The sequence below is a fragment of the Coffea arabica genome, chromosome 7c (assembly GCF_036785885.1).
Source record: "Coffea arabica cultivar ET-39 chromosome 7c, Coffea Arabica ET-39 HiFi, whole genome shotgun sequence".
NCBI lineage: Eukaryota > Viridiplantae > Streptophyta > Magnoliopsida > Gentianales > Rubiaceae > Coffea > Coffea arabica.
The window spans coordinates 38,753,997-38,780,740 of NC_092322.1; the positions used below are offsets into that span (position 1 = coordinate 38,753,997).

Below are 26,744 nucleotides of genomic sequence, written 5' to 3' on the forward strand. Positions count from 1 at the left end.
TTTTTGGTGATTTAATCTCCAGTCACTACCATAGACCAAAATATATCTTGGGATAGTAAATTACTTATGATGATCCTTTTTCAAATACCTATCAACACAGCTATTATATCGACAGTAGAATTAGAGCATACTACATTTTGTAAGAAAGTGATTGGTTCTTGCTAGATGAGTCAACATGTATTCGCATACCCCTAACAGCTCTATATATAAGACTGTGAGGGTAGAAATAAACCCCGAAGAACACATTAGAGCCAAGCCATATGAATGCCCATTGAAGATGTACTAGAAGAAACATGTTCAAGGTTTTAGCTTCTTTACTGCTGTTCCTGGTGCTCTACTGCAGAACAACCATGGAAGAATTGAGCAGTAATTGTCCTCAGAGATCGTGTAATGGAACAACCGCAGCTGGCCCTTCTCCAACTCCTTCATCCGGGTCGCCACAACTCCCCCAACAAGAGGGTAATGATTGGAAGAGTACTACACAAAGTTCTTGGAATTTGTTAATTGACAAATGTTCTTTTTTACTTTTTCAAAGTCAATTAATTATGATGCATGTGTAAGAATTCAAAATTAAGAAAACTTAAGTAGAATGTCCTTCACCTAAAAAGAAAAATAGTTGAATGCTCTTTTCCTAAAAAATTAAGCAGATTTGAAGTTTAATACTAAAGATAACAGCTTTTTGTTGTATAAATGAGCGTTAACTGAATTAAGCATGCACCTTGCAAGAAGAGTTAACTTCATTTTGGCCCGAAAAATTAACAAAAGAATTTCAGTTCAGTCCCTCATAATGAAAAAGTTAAAATTCGACTCCAAACAAGACATTTGTTCACGTCAATCCAAGAATGAAAATTTGTTTAAATTTCATCATTTTATCGAAAATATGATAAGTGAAATTACTAATTTGAGTTCCCTACAAATTTTATTTTCCCAGCTAAATTTGGAGGGCAAAATTGAAATTTTTTTCACTTTTAAGTGATGTATTGAAATCTGTTAGTAATTTTGTTACATTTTATACACACTAAATATATGGCATACGCATAGCATTCAATATATAATAAAAAGCGCTTTTCCCTTTGCTTTTCAAATTCATTGCATGAAGGCTATACGATTACTACTTGAATATAGTCTTACGCATGTCCTATCGGTAGTTTGCGAAGATAGAGCTTCAGATACTGGTACTTAAAGAGGATCAGGTAAATTTCCCATTGTCTTGTGCACGTAACGTCGGTAGTTTGGGAAAAAATAATTAATTGTGAAACTACCACTACAAATGGCTATTGCAAGTTGCTTAGGGCTAATGAAGAAATAAATGTTGGTTTTCTACATTAATGTAGACATTGAAGTGCTTACTAATCAAATTTAAAAACCTTTTTATCATCTAAATTCAATTTTACACCGCTAAAGATTGACACTGTGGATATTAGTTCACTTTTAATAGTTTTGATACCCTTGTATAATGCAAATTTGGGGTTGCATACTTAATAAGCAAAGATTTGTTATTTATTAAGTTGATGACCACTAAACTTGCTTTTCAGTCCAAAACTATAGGGAGTTAAAGGTAAGGTTCTAAACCATGTTGAGATCAAATATAGGATGCTCGAACCAAAAGGCGATATTGGTAGTTTATCATAGTGATTATAATTATTTCAATTCTGGTATCATCTTTTCTTTTATGCTTATTAGAAGAAACAATTGCTTATTCTACTCTTTCTAAAAAACGTTACAAAGTGTCCATTTGATTAGTTCACTCTTTTGCCAGTGGATGCTGTAAACACTCTGCTTGATCTTGCGCCTACAAGTCAGAGGTTAGTGAAACACATTTCGGTCACTGACTGCAATTCAACAACGTTTAGGTCCATTATAGAATGCAGCTGCAACAACAGTACGAATGCGTGCTGGGTGACTACAATGTATGTTTTCTCTTACTCGTATCCATTTTACTCTTTCATCTGAGCTTTGACATTTCATAACAAATATTATAGGGTTTTCGGAAAATTTTCTTTTAGCAAGGCAACGCTGTAGTTTTTTTCTTTCTTTTTTTTTTTTCATTCACAGACATTTGACAAAAATAAAATAAAAGTTACAGGAAAATTACCACCGCCCACAGTCCCCGCCCTATCAACCCTGTCCAACCCCGCAAAAAATCCCTAAAGCTCTCCCCATGAGATCTTTCTCCCTTATTCACGACCAGATACCTCGATCTGGTCTTGACTAGATCGAGGAGGGTAGGGGAGGGCCAGGGGGTGGGGGGAAAGGGAGGGGAGGAGGAAGAGGGAAGGGGAAGAGGGGAGAAAGAAGAGGGAGGGAGCGGTGGTGGTTGTGGATGGCAGTATTAATTTTTTAAAAATATTCTAAAAATATTTTAATTTTAAAATGTACATCAAAATATATTCCAAAAACCCCTCCAAAAACATCATATAAAACATGTATAGTAAAAGTTTTTCATATACACTGCTATAGTAAAATATTTCAAAAATATCCCAAAAATAGTTAATCCAAACGGAATTGTGCTTCCCAACATGAGTACCTTTTCTATAATATTGCTGAGGCTAGTTACGTAACTAAAGATTTGGTTAAAAATATATTTTTTCCTTCAAAGAAAATTTCTGTAATTTTCTTGAGGAATGAAATTTGGGTTGGAAGGAAACTATTAGAGAAGAGTGTTAAAGTTTATTTTTGTATCTAAGATAGCGACTTTTAAAAAAAGTCCTCTTCTCTTAGTGGTTATAAATATGATAGGCTTAAATAAATTCAAAGATGCTAAGGTGCCATTGACGAGCACGGAGTATACATATAACAATTAACTCATTCACAGTCAAGTTTTACCGTTATAACATCCTAAACTAAAGGAAGATTGTCAATTACTGGCACTACTAAGCACCTCTATTATTTAGACGACCAACAAATTAAAGAAAATAAAAATATGCTAAACTTGTGCAAGAAAATAGAAAATGAAAGCTTCTTAGATTATGGTATCCCTAACTACTCATGCAAGTGCTATTTTTGGATCATTGAGTACTACTATCTTGGTTAGTTATGGTGTAATTTTCTAATATATGTGAAACCTACTCTAATAATGAATCAACTATACTTGTAACTAAGACATACCTACTCTCGTGGTTATAAAATTAGCTACAAGTTTATTTTATGTAATCACTAAAACTACAAAGGTGCATCTCTACTCTCGTGAGTATACTCCCTAGGTTTAGCACTTCTTAAACTAGTGTTAAATCTCAATTTTCATTGAAGAAACAGTACCTTTAGATAATCACAACTAATGGTACCAAGTTAATCATGATTTAAGGAGCAAAAGGGCTAAATAACTTGCTCAAAATAAAGGCATCAAATAGCCAAAAAATAAGCACTAAACAATCATAGAAAGTTTAATCAAAACCCAAGGCATAAACTTTAGAGAGACATAATAAACATAAAATCCAAACTTGTATAATAACTAAACAATAGAATCAAATACAAAAGATAAAGAGTTTGGAAAGAAATGTAACCCTTGTCACATGAGTTCATCTCCTTCGTTTTCGTCTCCTTCTTCATCTTTGCCTCGCTAATAAACAAGAAGGATAAACTAACTAGTTAAATTATCCTATATTATACTAAGCTAACATTCAAAAATGTAAGAACTACATTTTAGTTGTATTTCTTACCCTCTCCAAGCTCTTTTGATTCTTGCAACTCCATGGCTATTTATAGATGAATTTAGTCAAAAAATGAGCCTTCAAACATCACTTTTACAGTTGTAAAATAGTTGTCACACGTCCATTTATACCTATGACTTATTGGAGGAAAAAACAAGTTGTGCAAGTGAAGAGCCATAATTTCTGACCAGAATCTGGCCAAATATCCGTTCAGAAACTAGCCGGATTGTCTGGCCAAATTTCTCCCCTGCTTTGCTTCTCAATTTATGTTCAGTCTTCAATGTTGTTCTAATTTTGCATCAATTTCAACTGAACCTTTCTCGATGATAGAAGCTGAATTAACTTTTGACCAAAACATAACACTTGTATCCTTTTGAGTTAGCTTTCCAATGCATCAAAAATTACCTCATTTGAATTTGTGTAGGCTACAAAATGACTGAAATACCCTTAACTGCTCAATGCCATGTTGCAGCTTTAACCATAGAAGTTGGCTATTGTAATTCGGTTTTTCAATCTGGAAAACCTTTAAACTGGATTTAGATATCTTCATAGAAATTGTAGATCTATCTCTTATCTTTTAAAATGGTTCAAGAATCATCTCAATTTGATCATTGTATCTCAAGTTATAGCCAAAATACAAAAATATGTCAAAGCTGTCAACTTTCCTTTTTCATCCAAATAAAGTCTATTTCCAACTCCTATAAAAATTATGAATAAAATACAAGTAAAAAGGGACATAAACCTTATTTAAACACTTAAGAGCATTTTAAACTAATTATAGCCAAAATAATCAATTTCCTTCTTATAGCAATGCAAAAGTGACTGAAAATAACATAAAATGTCATTTTCGTGTAGCTCAAAATAGTCACTTATCAGCCATCAAGAAAGAGGTTTGGAGAAGCCCTAGGGCCTAATTTGAAAACGGCTTTAGGTTAAGCACCAAATTATGAGAATTAGTTTTAGTACGCTATTTTGAATCTTTGGGTCGTTGAGCCTTTTCTAATATTTTGGCTTCTCTTGTGATTTTAAGTATAAGTAAATCTTATATACATTGACAGTGTATACACTATTACCATTCGATCCATTACATATGTGTAAAAAATTCAAGTTTTGCATAGTTACTATTAATCTAATCTAACAGTATATATATTATCAGTATAGGAAAGATTGATCGTTTAAGTATTTGTGCTTTTGGACTTATGAACACTTTCTCCTGAATTAATTGATTGTTACTATCTCGACTAGTTATGGCTTAATTTCTTAATGGGAAAAGTTACCCCTGTTTATATCTATATAAAATGGGAAAAGTTAGTCATTGTTATACCCATGAGTGCAAGATTAAAAATTATAACTTGTATCATTAGTGTTGATACCCTATATTAGAACTTGTACAAGATATGGAATTAAGATAGAAAAGTGTTAATATTACCTCTCGCAAACTTCTTTTTGACTTGTCAATCTTCATAAAGTAATTTATTGACAATTATTTCATAAAGTAACATGTAACGTACTCCCACACTAGTTCGACCAAAGAAAGACATAATCACGATAACAACACATGATAAGGTTGCAAGATAGTATCCTTCTTATTAGTTGTAGTTATTTCATTTTGATCTTTGTAATCAGTGAGATTCTAATAAATAATGTATCAACTACTGATTTGCAGTGATCTCCATAATTTCAAGTTAAGCGGTCGAATACCTGAGAATATTGGAAATCTTGCTTATTTGGAATCACTGTAAGCAAGTCTAAATCACTTTCAATCTAGCATTATTTGTTGGTTAATTTATGATTGATTCAGTTTTTCTTCACCTACTACATGGCATGCAATTGATAATTGCTATGGCTAATTTACATAGAATTGTTATACTCCTCCATGAACCTATACTAAGTAGTAGACATTTATTTGTTAGTATCAATATTGTGAACCTCTTGTAAGTCGCAACTCTGGATTTTTATGAATTCTTGTTGGTTTTCTTCTTCTTTTTTGCAGAACTAGTATGAGATATTTAGTCATAGAGGAACTCGCATAACAAAGAAATTTTTTTTTTTTTTGATAATAGCATAACAAAGAAATTAACTATCGACAGCTGACCACTAAGTTTGTGCTGACTCATGCATTCGCGTACTATTTAGTGCTAACTAGCTCTAGGCCCAGCGCATTGCACGGGATCACAATTTTTAAATCAATCTAAAACTTAGATTATGTTATTAGAGATTACATTAGTAGAAAATCTTTTGGAATCCTTACAAGGAAATGTCATTTAAGGAGGCGCAGTTTGAGATCTTAGTATGAATGTATAACTATTAATTTTTGCCTTATGGTTCTAATCTTCTTGAAGCACAAGATGTAGATTCGACTACAGGTCAAGGTTTCAAACATCTGCACCTACAGTAACCCACCCCATTGGTTCAGTTGAGCCCTCCTTTTGATTGATTAGGATAGATGTATGAATAGTGTAAGAGTTGATGATTAAGAGAATAAAAGTTTTAATCTTCTAAATATTTCTTTTCGAACTAATTAATCTTTAAAATGTATTGCACTACAATGAAGATGAAGGTCTTAAATTGAAAATCACAAAACTACAAATTTTGCAACTAACTTAAATCAATGTTTGATCAAATTGAAAATGTTTAACATTCGATCAATTATTTGTATCTAAGAAGCAAATTAAATTGCACAAATTTTTTATAAGTTAGTTTAACTAATCTATTTTCTCTACCTAAAATGTGGGAGTTTAGACATTTGAATGAAACTAAGAAGTAACCAATTAGACAACATCATCAAACCTATTTTGGCATAAAAGCAATTAAAAAAATGAGAAAATAACATATGAATTGCTCATTGGAAGGCTAATAGAGGAAATAGATTGGAGAATAATATAGTAGTTGAGTAAAAACACGTAATGTGCTTTCTACTGGAAGGCTTAAAGAAGAAATGAATTGGAGAACTTCTATTAGCTAACAAAACGAATACGTGTATTAACAAAAAGCACGTTTTTCTACCAGTTTTACCAAAAAAACTTCGAAATGAGCAGAAAAATGGAAGGGGGCACACTACTGCATGTTGCATTCTTGAAACTATATTTTTGATGTCACCTAGCTAAATTTATGTTTCACCTTTGCACTGATGTGAGGGATGGTTTGAATTTTGACTTAAAATCTTGTCGTGCAGTCTGTGTTTTGGTAGCTTGTGAGTTATATTTCCATCTCTTGGCCAGTTGGCCTTCTTGAAAGGAATACTTAGAAATCACACAAATATTGGAAGACTGTTCTTAGTATTCAAATGGTATCTAATTTTCGTTGACACGTTTATGTTGCAGTAACTATTGTGTTTGCCTTTTATCCTACAAAGATTGTAATTTTTTTTAAAAAGAAAAGTAAATATTGTGAATGGATGGTATCTTTTCTAAATCTTTTTGCCATTTTAACTGTCATTCTCTTGATGCATTACTTTGTATACTCAAGCAAAGTTTTTCCTTTTTTTTGGGTTCTCTTTCATGTAGGAATCTTTAAAATTGCTCCAAAAATTTTTTCCGTGCTTCTTTAAGTTGTGCAGATGCATATTTACTTTAGATTTGGAGGTTAATATGTATATCTTGATTTGATTTTTCAGAGACCTTTCCGGAAACTATCTTAACGGGCAAATTCCTGAATCTTTTCGAAATTTGTCGAGGATATCTGAAATGTGAGTAGGAGTTATCTGACTCATGTGATATTTCAATTTTAGAGATGAGTTTGCAGGTCTAATTTTGATGTTTCAGAGACCTCTCCTCCAACCATCTCAGTGGAACAATTCCTAATTGCTTTCAAAATCTGTCGCAGATAACTGAAATGTAAGCAACTCATTAGAACTTACTGAATTTTCTTACTTCTTTTTCTCTTTCAACAGTTGCTACTTTGTTAACTGCTCACGAAATACAATTCTGTTGTCTTGTTTTGTTATGAATGACAGTATTCTCTACGACAATTACTTGGGAGGAGCTGTACCAATTTTCTTTTCTGAGATGAAGAACTTGACATTCTTGTAAGTCAGCATAGCAGTATTTCGTGTCTATTTCCATAACCGGGTTATTAGAATTTTACTGCTCTTCATAAAACGAAAGAAATTTCTGAATCAGGATAAAGAAAATCAGATTTATCCACAACCTATGAGTTTCTTTCTTAGGTGGTTCTTCCATTTTATATTTGCTCATAAACAAAAATATATTATGTAGTCAAAGACAAAACTAAATTATTTCATTTAGTTTCAAGCAAGAGCATCATTTTTTATTATTTTATTTTTGTCCAAAAAAATCCAACAATTGTCATATGGTGATAACCTTTTTTTTTTTTTTTTTTTAGCAAATGAATAGCCATTTTATTGAAGTATTAGTAAGCCTTACAAGGGAGCATCACCTCCAATTACATCAGAAAGCGTCACTAGTGAGAACTCACTATACTACTCAATACAGATATAAATTTACTGAGAACTGCACAAACAGAGCTACTCCTACAACTAACTTTGTAAACATTCTAAGGATAGACCCCATTCTAGGCTGGTTGCCAATTTTCTTGAACTCTAGGAGCTCAAGGCCATGACACCACAGTCAATTGAACCACTCGGATGATAGCTGCAATCACTCTTGCAGTGATACCGCTGAGTGTCGAAATAACTTCCTATTTCTGTCATGCCACAAATGCCAAACTGTTAGAGCCAATGCTAATCTTCTAAGTTTTACAGAAAACAAATCAGATCCAGCATGTTGAAACCACCAATCAATCTCCTGTCTCCAAGGCAAAGAACTTTAATATAACAGACATAGGCTCTGTACCTTGTCCCAAACACCACTAGAGAAATTGCGTTCAAAGAAAATGTGCTCTGAGGATTCATTTTGTTGATCGCAAAGTATACATTCTGGAGACACCTTAGATATAGCCCATTTAATAAGTCGATCCTTAGTCAGCAGCTCTGTTGTATTATCATCCATAAAGATAAAAGCATACTTAGTTTAGGTACAAAACCTTTTTCCATACCGATGAGTACCCTGCTACTTCTTCCCTTGCTGATATAGTGTTAGCTTTAACAGAAAACTCTACTGATGCAGAATCATTCCATCTCTCATTATCTTCCCCATGCATCTGCTGCAGTAAGAAGACTGGATTTGCACTTTTAGAATTCTGCACCCGAGAGTTAAATCTCCTCCCCTTTGGCGAAAGCCAGTACCATTCTCACAAAATCCTTGACCCTGGCCATAGTAGATAGTCTCAAATCTTTAATGAGTGTAAATATAAAGAAGGGGATGCCAGTTATCAAACCAAAAGGATGAATGATCACCATTACCAATACCAATACTAATCAGAGATTGAGCTATAGATCTAAGCTGCAACAGTTTCCTCCAACACCATGAGCAATCTCCAGAATCTTTATCTCCACAAGATACAACCTTTCAGAATGACAGAGTGAATCTACTGTACCCAGAGAAATTCTTTCTTTTTGCAAATATTCCAAATTAACTTCAAAATGAAACGCTTATTCCAGTGAGTAATGTTTTGTATCCCCAGTCCACCTTGCTTGTTTGGTATACATGCATCTGACATTTCACCTTGGCAGCATAATCAGTTTTAACTTCTCCAGTCCAAAGAAAGGAGGCTTATAGACCATCAAATTTCTTAATCATGGTTTTCGGGAAAATGAAAACACTCATCCAGTATAGATAAATGCCACTCAGAACAGACTGAATAAGCTGGATCCCACCCTCATAAGAAAGCTTAATTGCTGCCGAATTGTGGATTTTCTGTTTAATAAACATTGGTTGACAATCCTTGTAGCTGAGTTTAGTAGAGTTAGTGGAAAGCCCAAGTATTTGACTAGTAAATCAGCTCTGAGCATTCCAAGTAAATCACAGAATTTAGAAGGATCAATTGGACTCTATATATATATACACACACACACACACATAAATAAAGACTTAAATAAAGGACTCAAATATAAAAGGACTCAAATAAAGACTTAACTTAGTGGTAAAACTTATTGGTAAAGTCGTCCAAGGTTTAAATCTCGTCAAAATCATATGTATACAAAATACAAAGACTCGTATCCTTGAGAAAAAAACTAAGTTCCCGATTGAACCAATGGGTCAGATGAATTTGATTGGATCAATGCTTTATTCAGTTAAATTAAGGACCTGGCCTGACTGCAGTTTACCACGTCTGAGTATTTCAACCGCCGGGCCAAACCAAATTTGATTTTTTTTTCCAGAAACGTTAGATAATTTCATTGATATGTTGTAAACTATATAATTGTTGAGCAAAAGTCCAAATTGACTTTACAAGTGCATCTTGGCACTAAGAGTGTAGCCATTCTTCATCAAAAGAAATGCTTAATGCATGCATAATGACTAAATCAACCCTTTCCTCCGTTAAGTTAGTGAACAAAATGAATATGAATGAGCATTCCGTAAATATTGAGCACAAATTTCTCATGTTCTCCAAGTGAGAGTATATTGCCATGTCTTCGGAATTACTGGTTTGGATCATTTTCAGCAACTGTTTCGGTTTAATCTTGATCTGAATCTTCTTCCATTCCTTATCTCTTGCCTTACATAATGCTAATTTAACAGCCACTGCTTGGTGCCTGAGTTTGTTACCATCAGTAGCTTCTTTGAGTGCCCCCTGAGCAATAATTTGTTTGTTATCATCCTCTACTACTATTCCAATCCCCATGTCCCAGCCTCCCATCCTCCACTGTACTGCAATCGTTAGATGAATGGTGTTGGCACCCTCCTTCCTCTGTACCTGTAGTTCAATTGCTTTTGGTGTTTCCAGCATGTTCATTCTTTTCTCTTGATCCTTAGTTTCTTTGTATTCCATCCATTCATTCTATGCCTTCTATACGATGTTGCTGTACATTGTTGAAAATTCTGTCGTTTCTTGCTTTCCAAATCTGCCACAGGATATTAGCTGTTAAGGCTATGTGTTCCATACTGTCCCTTCTACACCTGGCTTCTGTTAGTGAGCTCTACCACTTCTTAAAGTCTCCTCTCTGGTCTTCATTTCCATCCCAATGTAATGGAGCTAGATGCCATGTTTCTCCTCTCTAGCCAAACCATATTTGATAACTATGCTCAAAATTGTAGTATTCCAGTCAAAAAGAACTTTTGAAAGAGGACTCATTAGAAAGGTAAATTCTTTGATATTTCTTTTCAAACCGCTTATGGACTTTTCCCTCAAGCTAAGTATAACAATTATTGTTAGGAATTTGGTTTAATTTCTTTTAAGCAGGTTTTTTGTTTTGTATGGAAATAAAAAATTTCTTAATTGGTTTTAGTTATTTGAAGTAATAGCCAAGGAATTTCTTATTTTGTTTAGGATTATAAGTTATTTCTAATTCTGTACAACTCTAGAAATTAGAATTGATTTCTTATTATTATTGGGACCTTTGACCGGATAATATTCCCTATAAATAAATGAGTTAGCATACTACACAAGGGACACTCAGAGACATATAAGAGGTGACATGTAGCCTTATACATGGATGATAAGAGAGGGTTCTTAGGAAATGAGACATGGTATACAAGGGTTGGATTTGGGTTCAAGTTGTATTCTTGTATAGGATTTTGTTCTCATAATAAAAAACAAGTTTCTCTCTGTGGATGTAGACTCAATGGCGAAACCGAATCATGTTAAATATTGAGTGTTATTTATCTTTCATGCCTGTAGCTTGTTTATCATTAAATTATTGTATATTTGATATCTCAATAGTTGTGTGTTTCACGTTGAATCCTAACAATTATGATACAAAATACTCGAGAAAAATAACAGTAACAAGTTCTTGGATATAAAACTCACATTGTGTCAATGTTTTCAAAACCGGTAATGCCACGAATTTTTTCTTATAAAAGTCATAGACACAAAAAAAAATGAGGAAATATTTTTTTTCCATTTTTCAATCAATTACAATGATATAATTGTTATACATATAGCTAGGGTTACAACGAGCTAAGATACATTAATCTAGACAAAATTGAAATAGTCATTAATCTAATTTAAGCCCCAGTTCATATCTAATTTGAAATTCAAAGATATTTACATACATATCTTTAACTCACTCTAACATTTCTCCTCATGTTGTTGCATATATGTCATATGCTCAACTTGTTAAGTGAATTTTAGATGTTCATAATTGATACATCCATAGCAAGTATAGTGGCAAACTAATATTCAATTTTCACAAATGAAATCCGTATCACTTTATCTTCAAAGTTTTGTTTAATAAAGTGTTGATCAACTTCGATGTATTTGGCCCGATCACATTGAACTAAATCCATTCCCTATCAAAAGATCAAGCACATACTTTGGTTAAGATAAAAAGATGCCTTGCCTTGATCTTTTCACCTCAATGCCTAACACATATTTTAAGTTCCCCAAACTTTTTAACTTGAATTCAACTGATAATTAGTTCTGGAGTTCAAAATTCCCTTATGCATCATTGCCTATGGTATTCATGTCAACGAACAGATTATTAGAATCATCAGTTTCCCAACCCATGCTTCAAGATTAAGGTAGTTATCTATGTTGCTTTATTGAAAGCCATATCTCTTTATGGCCAAACTAAATCAGCCAAACCAAGCACATGACGATTGTTTTTGTCCATACAAAGTTCTTTGTAACTTGCACACTACATTTGCTTATGGGGAAGTGGTATATCTTGGTGGAATATACACCTTCTCTTTAAGACTCTATGTAGGAAAGTATTCTTCGCATCAAACTGATGCTACAACCAATTTGAATTGACTGCATGAGAAAACAAGATTCTGACAATATTAAATTTTATCACTAGTTAGAGAGTCTTCTCATAGTTAATGACATAAGTTTTTGTATATCCCTCAGCTACAAGCTGAGCCTTATATCGATTGATTGATTCATCAGCAATGTAGTGCACTGAGAAAACCCATTTGCATCCTGTAGTTTTCTTTTCCTCCAGTAGTGAGATTCGAGTCCATGTTTTATTCTTCTACAATGCTGACATCTCATTGTCTATAGCCTGAACCTGTTTTCGATTTACAAATGTATCTTGCACTCTATTTGGAAATTCTATTGAGGATACATTACGCACAAATGCCTCCACTAGTTCAGACAATCTATGAATCGCTGCAAATTTGGTAATAGAATTCCAATTTGGTGACTTGTTACTTATGTCTATTAGGTAATTACATATTTAACTCGTGTATCCAAATCAGTAGTAGATGAAGGTATAGTGGAAATACTTATTTTAGGCGTATTCTCATAAGAAGAAAGGCCAGACACTAAGGAATAAGGACTTATATTAGCTGCATCATTTTCTATACCAACCACTATATCAGCATCTTGAGAGGACATATTAACAGTACCTTCATGAAGACCATCAAAAGCATCATTAGAGCTGGCAATTATATCCAAAACCCAACAATCCACCCAACCCACCCACTAATTTGAGAGGTTGGATTGGGTAAGTTGGGTTTTGGGTTAATTTTAGGTTGGGTAATAAAAATCCATATATATTTTGGGCGGTTTGAATATTTATGTTGGCCACCCATTGCCCAACTTAAATTAAAAAAAACAAATAAACAAGTTAATTTAGAGCGGTATCCGACCTGCCCCGTTGAGGGTAATTTAGAGCGGTTCAGAGGATGAGCCCATTGAAACATGATGTGACATAGGCTTTTTTTATTTTATTATTTTTTTTACTATGTGACGTAGCTTCAATTGCTTGGTTCTGAGCAATATGTTGAGCTTCTTTATTTATTTGTTTCTACGTTATTGTTTTCCATTTTGGCCAAAAGCTTGTTTAACTTTCCAATATGCTCTGCCAATGACAAATATTTAAGATGATGAATCCACTTAAAATACAATGCTCTGTTTCGATTGCTGAGGTTGTTCGAGTCCTGCCATGGATGAATAGGAGCTTTGATTATCTTAATTAGCAGGATTTCATTAGCCAAACATTGATTTTTGTGGTTAGTAATTACAATTCCTCAACTGGAATCATATAATTAAAAACTAGCATTACCCGACTTGCCTCACACATATATATATTTTTTATTTTTTTTATTTTTATACACATACTATAAAATAATAATTTAGAGCTAAAGAAGTAATTTCGTTGAACAAATTACATTAAAAATATGAGAGACTATAGTTTATTTACAAGATTCATTTATGGGTCAAAATTTCAGTTTATAACTTTTTTAAAATGTGATTGGGTCCAAGTAGATTAAACAGTTAGTATGTGTGTGTATTTGTGAAAGTATATTAGTGTGTATTTTAGTGTGTTTGTATGTGTAAAAATAATGTATTTCAAAAGAACTTAAAAAGTGAGTGTGCGCTTGCATCTGTAAGTGTTTTAGTGTGTGAAAATATATTTATGTGTGTGATTTTTTTTTTTTTTTTTGTATATGAAAATATATTTGAGAGAGTTTATGTATCAAAATCTATTATTTAATATATTGGATCATGGGTTTGAAATAATCCAATATGACCCAATCCAACATTAATCCAATCTAAAGTTGGGCGGGTTGGGTGTAACCCATTTAAATGAAAACCCAACATTAACCCGCCCAAAACCCGCCCAACCCGCCCAATTGCCAGGCATAAGCATCATAAAACCTAGAAGCCTTGCCACCATTAGTCACGAGTAAATTGGTCATGTCATCATTGGGCATTACCAAATCACGATACTTGGCCATGCCAATCTCAGCCAATTTTGCTCTTCAATTATCCTGTATCTCCTGAACTGAAGAATTGGATAGTAATGATAATAAAATCTCTGCTTTTAGAAAAATACTCCCTCTATGCTAGGAAGTTTGTTACTTTTTGGGAAGTGAACTATTTAAGAATATTAGCCAAATAGAAGAAGTAGGCTTTCAAACTTCATATATTAGCCAACATATTCATAACGGTAGCTTGGAGGGCAAAATGAGAAGATGGACAAAAAATCATTTGTTATTTTTGGTAAGTCACACAAATTTTGGAACAAACTAAAAAGGAATCGATGACAGTATTAATAGGACGGAGAAAGTACCATATCTTAGTAATAGGATCATCGCACAAATAACCCTTCTTATGCACAGCATATCTTAAGAAGACATATCAAACTGTACAAGAATCCAATTTAGTGCCTTGATTCTTGTGTAGATGAACAAAAGCCACATAATTGAACATTTGTTGTGGAATTAGTAAGATCGGTAAGGCAAAATGATTAGAAGGACTTGCAATGGAGTCTGAATGTCTACGACTTTTTAATGGATCCTATTTAGCAAATGTATCATTATGGTGATTGTATCCATCTAATATTGGCACAAAACATTTACCCCAATCAGTTGAGCATGTGCTATTTCTGGTACATGAAGATTTTTATCAACAACCCCATTCTACTGTAGATTTTGAGTACAAGAAATTTCATGAATAAGGCTATTAGACTTGAAGCAATCTTAAAATGGTCAGTAATCATACTTACCACCATTATCAAAGCATAAAAGCTTGATTGTAGCTAAAAATTATGTTTGAATTATTAGTTGAAATGATTTGAAAACATCAAATACTTCATTTTTATGCTTCAACAAATACAACTAAATCATTCTAGCACAATTATTCACAAAAGGTAACAAACCAAGGAATACCAGTGAATGAAAAATTAGTGAGGGCCCCCATACATTACTATGTCATAAAGCAATTGGAGCAAAATTTTTATTTAAATTTATTGGATAAGGACCCATATAACTCTTGGTTAGTGTCACACTTCAAAAGTACAACATGTGGAGAAGACTATAAATCAATCAAAAAGTTGTCTTGTACAACCAAATGATCGGTATCTTAGCCATGGATACTATAACTAGATATCTCGCTCTTCAGAATTTTTTGTGTTCACATCTGATTTGCTCTTCATAGACTAAAATTATCCAACATAACATAAATACTCGCTCTTAGTGGCCAATGATTCTTGATTTGATATGAATATCCTGAAGAAGAAAGAAAACTGTATATAATAGTGCTACACAATTAAGACTAACCATGATTGAGCTACATATAGCGACTTATTTGAGGAAAATAAAACTGAAAAGGTATCAGGAAAAGAAAGAATTACAATAGAACAACATTTCCAACCCTTCTAATTGGATATGTGACACCATTGGAGAGATCATCGACTATCTCAACTAAATGACATAGGAAAAATCATTGGAATTACAGGTCATGTGATTAGTAGTCTCTAAATCGATAATCGATTTGCTATCATGGTGATTAGAGCTACGATTATCTTTAATTATTAATTACAAATTGTTGGGGTTGTATTAGCAAAATTGGAAGAAGGCACTAAGCAATGTGGCCAGCCATGAGAGATGCCACCGGATTGATAGTTGCTATGTCCACTCTACTAAAGTTTCTAGTTTGGTTAGCAGCATTCAACCAATCAGCTTGTCAAGTCCATCTTTTATGCACCTTCTACCAATCTGGATATTCATGCAACTTGAACCAAGTATCATATGTATATTTTTTCTCTCCTGTAATGAGCACAACCATTTCCATCGATTTGCACCTTAGTTTGAGATGACATAACCGGTCGCTTATTAGTCCCTTTGAAAGCTATGACACTGCTGATTGTGTTGTCTTCCCTTGTTAACATCATCGATTCTTTAGTATTTTCACGTCGAACATAGGCATATGTTTTGTTCTATTTATTTATTTTTAACTCAAAGACAAAATGTTGTTGCCAAGCTTTCCCATTGCTGTGTAGTGTTAATGCTTCACTCACATTCTACAAAGGGAAAAACAATGGCCATATGGTGGTGTGCAACTGTATTGCAAGTACAGCGTAGAGTCCTTTTTCTACATCTTATGTGCTAATTGTTTTTATTTATCAATTTGGAGCTGCAGAGATTTAAGGGATAATTTTTTCAATGGGTCAATTCCACGTGAATTTGGTACCTCTCCAGCCCTTGAGCTTCTGTGAGTATCTTGTTTTTCATTCAATAACCAAGTAATTTTTGTTTATGTAAAAATATAAGGAAAATGCTATACTATACGACGTATGACTTGCATGAAACTTCTTTGATTTTAGAGATTTCTATATTTGTATATATCGCTTTGTCATGTCATGATTTTCAATCCATTTTTATAGGTGGACTCAAAATATAATCCTGAGTCCTGACCTAGTGCTTAAAAAAAATAATCGTGACCTAGCAAGATATATATCATGTAATTTTTCTTTTTGCACTTCCAGGTACCTGGATGATAACTTTTTATGTGAGGGTATCCCCGATGAATTAGCCAACATCTCAAGTCTCACATATCTGTATGACCTTACAGCTTCATCTTTCATTTTTTTTTGGTTTTAACTATTTGGGGTGATTGGCTTTTCTAAAGTCTTTTCATATCATGATATTTTATAGGTCTTTCACTAATAATCAACTTTCGGGTCAGCTTCCACAACAATTGGGAAACCTCAGTAATCTTGACAGCCTGTAAGATTTATATATGTGGTTTCACAGTATAATCTCCACATTATGTTACTTCAGCATGTCAGTGGAAATTATTTGAAAGAGATTAGCGGTGGCAGATGATTTTCTTGTGCCCCTCTTACTTACACAATTTGTTAAAATAAATGCTAATTGTACTTCTTCAGTCTAAATTGGAGATTTTGGGGACTGGATTTATTCTCTTGGTCAAAAGTCTGGGCAATGTTTGTTTGAAACATTTTAGGATCATTTTGGCAAAAACTGGAAAAAAAATTTAAGGAAAAGATTTATTTACATCCAAACTTTGCAAACTTCTAATATAATGTGCGAACTTTGAGAACCGAACTGGTGCAATTCTTCCTTATTGCAACTTTGATGTCTACTTTGGTCCGTGTTCAACAACAATTTAGGGATCAAAGTTAATGTGGTACTTCCTTTTGTTTATTTGATTGTCTAAGAATTGTCCGATTCTTACTCCGGAAACTCTATATTTTCAGGTACCTAGAGAACAATTTATTCAGTGGTAAATTGCCTCCAAGCTTGGAATCACTGAAAAATTTAGTCATCTTGTAAGTTTGTTCTTACGTCACATGCATGTAGATATATCTCACGTGTAAATTCTATACGATTCAATAACTTTCTAGAACATATGCAGGTTTTTTGTATGCAAGTAGGATTCATATATTATGTTAGACTTTTGGTTTTACATCTTTTGTTACACCTTATATTAGGGAGACTGTACAACAGGATGTGTAACACCAAACAATAACGGATAAAAATTGCCATGCAACCATATATATATATATATATATATATATATATGTATGTATATATCTATATTGTTTCACCATGAAGTTTCTTCTGTAGCATTATTCAAGGAAATGACTTCAGTGGAAGGATTCCGGACTTCATCTCAAAGTGGCAAAATCTCCAAGAATTGTAAGCCTAAGTAGCTAACTAAGATAAGCTAAAACGAGGTTTATGTGCAATATCTGAAATCTTTTACTGTTGTAGAGATCTACGAGGAAATAATTTTGAGGCGCCTATACCAGATGCAATGTCAAATTTGTCAAAACTGAAAAAACTGTAATTCTTTACCCTGCTAAACTTTTTCATTCATTTTTTAATATTTAATCTAAAAGAAACATTGACATTTACCAGCCTTGAACTTTTTCCATTTCTTGGATTTTATGCAGTTCCATGAATGACATGGTTGGAGCAGACAAACCTTTGTTTCCCAGAATACAAAATTATGGTTCATTGCAGTTATTGTAGGTTATCTAGTATCCACCAATTTGTCCTTGCGTGATTCATTTGCTTATGATTTCTCTATTAATTTCCTTATTTCGTGAAAATCTAATTCTTTCCAGGACATTGAGGAACTGTTCACTCACTGGTCCAATTCCTGATCATATCTGGAAGTTGAAATCCTTGACTTACCTGTAAGACCCCAAACCATAATTAATTCATTATGACTCGTTTCCATCGATGTAGAATATTGCCATTTAAATATTTGTGGAACTTTACATTCTTCCCATCTTCTTGCCCTTTCTTTTGAAACAACAGGACACATGAATGCAGGTTGTAGTTTCCTTATTTCCAATATCAATATTATGCTAGTTCTAAATTTGCCGTTTGCCTTCTATACATATCAAAGATAAATGGCTTGCATTTTTATACTTTACTTCGTGTTTTACTGTTGTAGGGACTTGAGTTTCAACAGTTTGGTTGGAGGAATTCCACCAGAAGTGGATTTGCCAAACATACAGCACATGTATGGATCTTTTTCTCTAAGTTCCTTATTAATTTATCTATTTTTTATATATCAAGAAGCCCATATTCTTCCTATTTCACTCCCTCGTTTCATCGTTTATTGCAATCTCCGCATGTCTTTCATTCAACACATATATACAATTTTTTTTCAACAGAGTTATTGTAGCATGTGTTTATTAGGGCCTTCTAGCATATCTTTATCTGTTCAAGCTTAATGACTTCATTATGCTTCTTTAATATTAAGAACTGAATTATTTCTTTTCCTAGCATGAATAATTCAATTGGATCAACTAGTCTCAATTTCAACCATAAGGGGGAAAAGCTCTTAATTTGTTGGTTAAGTTTTCTTACTTTCTACTGTCTAGCACTCATATATGTAATTCTGTCATAACATTACGCTTACTAGCATCTATCCATGGTGCAAGCCTCTCTAGGTTTTCAAAATTTACTATCAATCTACCTACGTTTTACTTCTTCTGCTCTGCTTATCTTTTCAAATTACCTATCTTTATTTTTTTGCCAATTAATAGAATCAAAAGTAAGCAAACTATTGTGAATTCGTTTTCTTCAGTTTTAATTCCTATAGTACTGGTTCTGTGTAGGATTTGGTTACATGCTGATGGTAGAATTATGTCGCTACACGGTATATTATGACAATTTCCTCCAGGACTTAAAAAGCCGCAATACAATTTTCCTATTGCAATATAAAAAAATTCTTCCAAAAACAATTTTGAATAATTTTAGTTGATGCTTTGAAGGCCCAAGTTCAATATTTGTCTTTTCATCTTCTGCAAATTTTTCCATATAAGACCCTCAAACAATAACATCACTAATTACTATTGTATCTTACAGTTGAGTTCTAACGATAATAGACTGTATATGGAATACAAATAAATGCTTCAGTTAACAAAATCCTTTCTTATTTCCAAGAAATCAATGCGGTAAAATAAGTGGTTAGAGGTCCTCAATTATCGTTTCACACTGATGGCGACAATTGTTGATGCCAAAACTGGCTCAACTATTAATGGCGAAAGTTATCCAATTCATTTGCTTGAATATGACCTGTAAAAAATGATAGAGATTTTGTTCCTTGCAAAAACTCGATGCTTGAATCAGTACTTGATTAAATGCAAAACAAAACTAACCTCCTCTTTGATGATGTGTTGAGATGGATGTTAATGGGCCATTTATACTTGTGGGCTTGGAACCTTTTCTGAGCCAAAATCTCTTTCTCAGGGCTGGGGCTCTGATGTCCTATTTCAAGGTTTGTTAGAATAATATTGGTCCCAACAATAATGATCATAATGATGATAATTTCTAGGATTATTGCAAATGAAATGGATTGTTTATTTGTTTATTAACATTCGATAAGATCTATACTATCCTACTCTAGGAGAGAAGGAATTTAATTGGGTTGTATAAAGAGTTAGAGAAAAAGCAGGACCATTTAGACCAAAAGAGTGGTCTGGCACGCTGTTTAATTTTTTTTAATTGCATAATACGAGATTTGAACTTCTTGACCTACGTATCAAGGAGAGGTTTTTAATTCTTTTTGTTAATGAACTTGTATAAGACAAGTTGGTTTTCTAGAAGAAAAGTCAATGGTAGTTGATTCTTGAAAATCTAAGCCGAAAGTGCGTACGGAGTTTTGAGCAAAGGGTCTGGAACTAGGAAGGTGATTGAGAGCATGGTTTTGAGGCCTCATCATTTGAAGTGTACATATATATATATATATATATATATATATATATATGTGTGTGTGTGTGTATCTTGACTTCTAGACAAATTCTGGTTTGTCTTTGGTGAGTGTTACCTAAGTTTTGATTTATATAAATAACAATCGAAAAGCTTAACTACATCACTTAACAGCAGCAAAGTTACAATCTGCATAACTTTCTAATTCGACCATGTTGTCAAGCTATTAATTCATATCAATTTCCTGGCCACTTCAATTTGCAGAACCTTTTAAGCACGATAGTGCTTCAATGATTACCATAGCATAGTATGGCATACATTTGGATTTCTTAGTTGATTCGTAATTGCTGGTTATACTTTCGCAAGTGCAACTAAGCCAGTGAGAAATGAGTAGTAGTATACATTTTGGTTGTTATGGTATCAAACTGGTTCTAATAAAAGCATTTCTTGATGGTGTTTGACAGATTTCTTAGAAGAAATAACCTGAATGGGTCTCTCCCTGTGTGGCTGACAGAATTGAAGAATATATATGTGTATGTACTTGTTTCCTGAAGTCAAATTCTTCTCGGCACTAGACATGAAAGAGGCCACTTTATCTTAAACAGAATGTTAAACAAATGTTTGTTTATTGTTTTTGTTCCAATAGTCATGGTAAAGGTATATACCATCCTTCTCAGATGATAGCCAAATACTTTTTTATTGAATCATAGAAGCGCATGAGGACCTTAAGCCTTTACTTTCCTGACACATGACTTCATCAAAAAGTTATAACAGCTCTTGAATGTAGTGGAATATATTCATTTTCTTCAATAGTGCTGAAGAATTGCAAAATCGAGCGAAACTAATAAAGCGCCAAGTATCTTGAAAAAAGAAAAAAAGTTTCATGCTTATTTTCTTTGCACAAATTTTTTAAGTCAGGGAAAACGGATCATTGGAGGAGCATCATGACCGGTGAAATTCTCTACATTTGTATCTTCTGTCAGATTCCATATATTCTTTTGCTTGGAATGAAGTTTCTAAACATGCGAATTTGTTTCACCTCTTTGTAGGTTTGAAGTTAATATAGCAATCTTTAATGTACTCTTGTAGTGATCATCAAACATTTGCAGGGATGTTTCCGAAAATTCTTTCACAAACGTGACAATACCTAAAGATGCCTTTTCTCCGAGAAAGTGAGATAAACTAACCCATATGATTTTTCTCGTACACTTATCAACACTCACGTACATGTTTATGTAACATTCTTTGCTCACTCTACTTTGTGTTAGTTTTCAGTAGATTTCATTTTTTTTCCAGGAACTTTTTTGCTTGCTGTTCTAAAGTAAACACTGAGTAAGTTGTTGCCTTCTCATTTCATTTCTTTTTTGCTCAAGAAAATTTGACGTAGATAACCTTTCATGTGTCTTCCTATACAGGGGTATGAATTGGCTTGAAACTAATTATTCTTGTGGCAATAGCTCAAAGAGATGTAAGTTCATCAATTTTTTTTCCCGAGAGCACAATAAACACTTTCTTGACCTATTTTGATGGTAGAATTTAAATTACAAGCAAAAATGTGGTATTAACAAAGCGAATTCCCACCCTGTAGGCCTTTTGTCAAAGCAATATTAATACTTCTAGTGGTGCCCTCGGCAAGAAAGTAAGGAATGCAACTAATGAAACTGTCAATTTAAAAAATGCATTGATCTTTCCTACATTGACAGTTTAGGCATTTCTTAACCTTTTCTTGCATGCATAAATGCTTAATTGGTCTCGGATGGTATGACATCAAACATGAACTTAATTGATCATAAACAAACAGACATAATGTCTCTAATGGTTTACAACACTACTTGAGCTTGCTAAGTGCGCATGATATTTCTACATGATATTTTAATTGATCATTAAAATATCAGTAATAACCATGATATTTGTACAGATGAACATTTGTACATCAACTGTGGAGGAAATGCAGAAACAATAAATGGAAGCATCTATGAAGCTGATCTTGATCCAAATGGAGAATCAAGGTTCTATCTGAGCAGTAATGGAGCCTGGGGATTCAGTAGTATGGGAATCGTTGATTTTAAAAACCAGAAGTACACACTAAACAAGCAGTGCAATATTTCCTTAGTTGATGCGCCTTTATACATGGATGCGCGCGTATCTTCAATTTCATTGAAGTATTATGCATTTTGTTTAAAGAACAACCAATACATGGTGAGACTTCACTTTGCTGAAATAGGCTTGGATACGCCTAAAAATCCTAGGATCAAGAGAAGTAGAGTTTTTGATGTAGAAATCCAGGTAAATAGTCTATTCAAGTACAAAAGAACTGAAAGTTTACAAACCAGAGATTTTACTAACCAAGATTAATTGTACTACAGGGCAAGAAAAAAGAGAAAAATTTCAATATCGAAGCTGTTGCAGGGGGTGTGAATTTGAACGCAACCCTGGAATATAATGACGTTGATGTTCGTGACAACCGATTGGAGATTCACTTGTATTGGTCCGGAAAAGGTTCACCTTTCGGACGTTACCGTGGTCCCCTAATATCAGCTATTTCCATATCTCCCGGTATTTGTTATTTTCTTCTTTGTATATCGTACACTTTTTTTTTCTTCGTCTTGTGCTTTCCAGGATGTGCAATGTCTTGCTTTTCTGACTGATCTTTTGGTATTTTTTACTGGAATAGTTCCTAAAAGGCATCTGAAACTTTCTTCTGCAATCATCGTTGGAATTGTTGTATCTTCAATACTTGCTGTTATATTAATCTTAGCTCTCTTCTGGAAGTTCGGCTGGCTTGGTGGAAAAAATAATAAGAATGTCGGTAGGTTTATCATTGTGGCACAAAGCTGAAATTTAGTAGAATAAACTATAATTCTATGAGCATATCATTTGGCTCAAAAGCTATTTCCTTTCCATTGTTATGCTTGAGACAGAACAAAAAGGTATCGAGCTATTCCCTGGAGGGGTTTTGAACTTCCAACAAATAAAAGCAGGTACTAATAGTTTTGATCCTAAGAACAAGATAGGCCAAGGAGGTTTCGGGGATGTCTACAAGGTACGGTATATGCATCAAAATGATCTTAACTAGTCAGCTTTCAATCACTTTATCATTGATATAATGTCTCGGTTTTTTTCCCGGTGGTCTGTTTATTCAGGGTGTGCTACGAAATGGGACTATAGTAGCTGTAAAAAAGCTTTCAGCAAAGTCCAAACAAGGAGCCAAGGAATTTATAAATGAAATTGGTACTAGCTATGCTTTGCAACACCCAAATCTCGTAAGGCTATTGGGATGTTGTGCTGAACAAAGCGAACTTCTAATTGTCTATGAGTACATGGAAAATAATTCTCTTGAGCAGGCATTATTTGGTAAACAAGACATTTTCTTTGTACATGCAACACGTTTAAAATCTCTGTAAAATTGCAGCATATGAAGTCTCTTAACTCGCTGGCATCTGCAGGTTCGGCAGAAGTCAAATCCAGACTAAATTGGCTGATAAGAGTTAAAATTTGCCGTGATGTTGCGAAGGGGTTGGCTTATATCCATGAAGAATCTAGACTTCGAATTGTTCACAGAGACATAAAACCGACAAACATACTTCTTGACAAGGATTTTACTGCCAAGATAACAGATTTTGGATTTGCCAAGCACAGCAAAGAGGAGAATCCTCATGCGATTACACGCATAGCAGGAACAAAGCACGGCAAAGAGGAGAATCCTCATGCTATTACACGCATAGCAGGAACAAAGTAATCCAACAAGTTCTCCAGTACAATCTGAGATAAGAAATTATTTCTGCATTTTTAAATTCTTGTGATGATTGCCTCTTAACATGAAAGACATCTGCAGGGGGTACATGTCACCTGAGTATTTGCAAGGCTTCTTGTCAACGAAAGCAGATGTCTACAGCTTTGGCCTTGTCACACTAGAAATTGTTAGCGGGAAGCAAATTTCAACTTTTAGGGCAAAGGATCAGAATATTTACCTTTTGGATATAGTAAGGCAGCTGCAAAATACAAATCAACATAGACACATACAATTAAATTGATTTTTTTCCACCTTGTATTGATAGCTATTGCTTGGGCTTGTCTACACTTTTCAGGCTTATGATTACCAACACCAAGGAAATCTTATAGCTCTTGTTGATTCAAGCCTAGGATCTGATTACACCCACAACGAAGCGCTAAAAGTGTTGGATTTAGCAATGGAGTGCGTGAACCCAACTCCCAAGCTTAGGCCATCAATGTCTAAAGTTGTGAAAGTTCTTGAAGGAATTGTAAAAGATGTAGAAGCAAAATGGAAAACAAAGACTTCCTCTACTGGAAAAACTTCTTTGGGGGATGATTCTTCGATGGCCAACCCCGATTTTGCTTTCTCTCATTCTACTCAATCAGCTGGGAGTACATCCCAAGAAGGTGCTTCAGATATAATCATTTGTCCTTCAACAAGCAAAGAAATTGACGACTCCAGCAACTCGGACGATTAACATGCCAAGGCTGGAAATTAACCAGGAATCACTACCATGGTAGTCTTCCCTTGAGCATTGATAATCCTAATTTTTGTGAATGACAGCATTCATCATGCATTATTGCATTGAAGTGTCTCTGCAGTTAGCAGATTATAGTATTTAAGCTACTAAACAAGCCTTCATAAAAGATATTGGCTCATCTATGCGTGGAAATGATGCAAATTATTGTATGCTATCTCAAGTATAGCCAATATTAATGCAAATTCATGTCTATTGGAAGTAATTTGCAGTTTTTTCAAGTAGTTATGGTGATTAAAGAACATGGTTACCAGAAACTAGCCTCCTTCGCATGAGACTTCACACAGCTACTGAGCAAGTTGCATAAATTTCAGCATTTCAACACTTCATTTAGATGGGAACAAATGTTAAGCTACATTATCTCATGCGCTAAACGTCTTCTTCTTCTTCTTCTTCTTTTAGTTCTTCCTTTTTTAACTATAAAAAACAAAGGCCAAATTTTCTTTCGTTCATCTTAGAGATATAGGATATGTGGCATTATGTTAAGTTGGTATAGATGGCTAACGAAAAGAATTTAAAGCTGGACATTTTGCCGCTTGGAGGGGGTTTCAGCATAGGAGCGACGTCCCTGAAATTAGATGGATTTGAATTTTGTTGGTAAGCCTTTTCTCACATGCTATCCAGAGAGTGCATAACTTGGTATATGGTACTTTTCTCCTACTAGCCTCTGCCAAAATACAATTTTGTTGAAGACACCTTATTTTAGCTTAAAGTGTAGGTAGGAGTTCTTGACCTCAGAAGCGCTTACTTTTATTCCATCTCCCATATCATTCAACTCATCCTTCCCCCAATTTGGAACCACTACGAGAAATTTGACCTTTTGTAACAACATTCTCAGTGACAACAGAGAAACTTGTCATAATTGAGAAAATTCAATGACGACTTTTGATGTCGTCATAGTTGCACAGGGGTACACTTGTCAACAGTGACAACACGAGATAAGTCGTCATAATATGGATGACGCACAACTAGCCAGTGTGGCGGGAAAGCACCATTGTGACAACTTAAAAATAGGTTGTCGCTGAAATAGGTCCTATAATGACAACTCAAAATGTCATCACAACATAGTTGCTGGTTCAAAATTAGTAACAACAACTACCCGTTACTGTCCAAAGTATTTGTTCCTAATTCACTTTCACTAATTCTACTATGTCACTCTAATTTTTTCAATATGACCCATTTGTTGTAAATAAATTTTATTAATTCTACTTTGACAGCGTAACTTTTACAATTGAACCCCGTATGTGGTAATTAATCTAATTAATTTTACCATGACACCATATATTTTACAATTTAGGTTCGCATTGTGACGATTTGTCACTGAAATAGTGTGACGCCCCCACTTCTCCCAAGGGCGAACCCAAGGGTATTGGCGGGACGCCTGCCCAACTCTTGTCAGGATTCGGTATAATCCATAATTCAAAACTAGGAATACTTCAATTAACTTCAATATATAAATTTAAAGTACTCCAAAACACTTCATACTTACAATAGTCAACTCTCAAGCTTAATACAACCCAAAAGAATATTTACTATAGCCATCTGCTGTAGTACAATTTAAAGTTTTCAAAAGAAAACAATCTAGTACTATTCACGAGCACCCTTGGTCTTGAATCTTATTA

The 26,744-nt window shown here is 33.9% G+C and overlaps 1 protein-coding gene across 1 annotated transcript; it reads left to right on the plus strand.

Moving 5' to 3' along the window:
- Nucleotides 1-34: 34 nt before the first annotated feature.
- On the plus strand, nucleotides 35-25,327 carry LOC113699153 (probable LRR receptor-like serine/threonine-protein kinase At1g53420). The gene is made up of 27 exons (XM_072056797.1): nucleotides 35-459; nucleotides 1,760-1,910; nucleotides 5,317-5,388; nucleotides 7,267-7,338; nucleotides 7,415-7,486; nucleotides 7,606-7,677; nucleotides 16,542-16,613; nucleotides 16,888-16,959; nucleotides 17,057-17,128; nucleotides 17,620-17,691; nucleotides 17,990-18,061; nucleotides 18,137-18,208; nucleotides 18,319-18,393; nucleotides 18,493-18,564; nucleotides 18,828-18,896; nucleotides 21,055-21,123; nucleotides 21,700-21,762; nucleotides 21,887-21,922; nucleotides 22,006-22,058; nucleotides 22,509-22,876; nucleotides 22,957-23,146; nucleotides 23,265-23,399; nucleotides 23,512-23,633; nucleotides 23,734-23,944; nucleotides 24,037-24,325; nucleotides 24,426-24,573; nucleotides 24,679-25,327. Exons 1-27 carry the CDS (start codon nucleotides 294-296, stop codon nucleotides 25,060-25,062), a joined length of 3,321 nt encoding a protein of 1,106 aa, XP_071912898.1. The 5' UTR covers nucleotides 35-293; the 3' UTR covers nucleotides 25,063-25,327.
- Nucleotides 25,328-26,744: the final 1,417 nt, after the last annotated feature.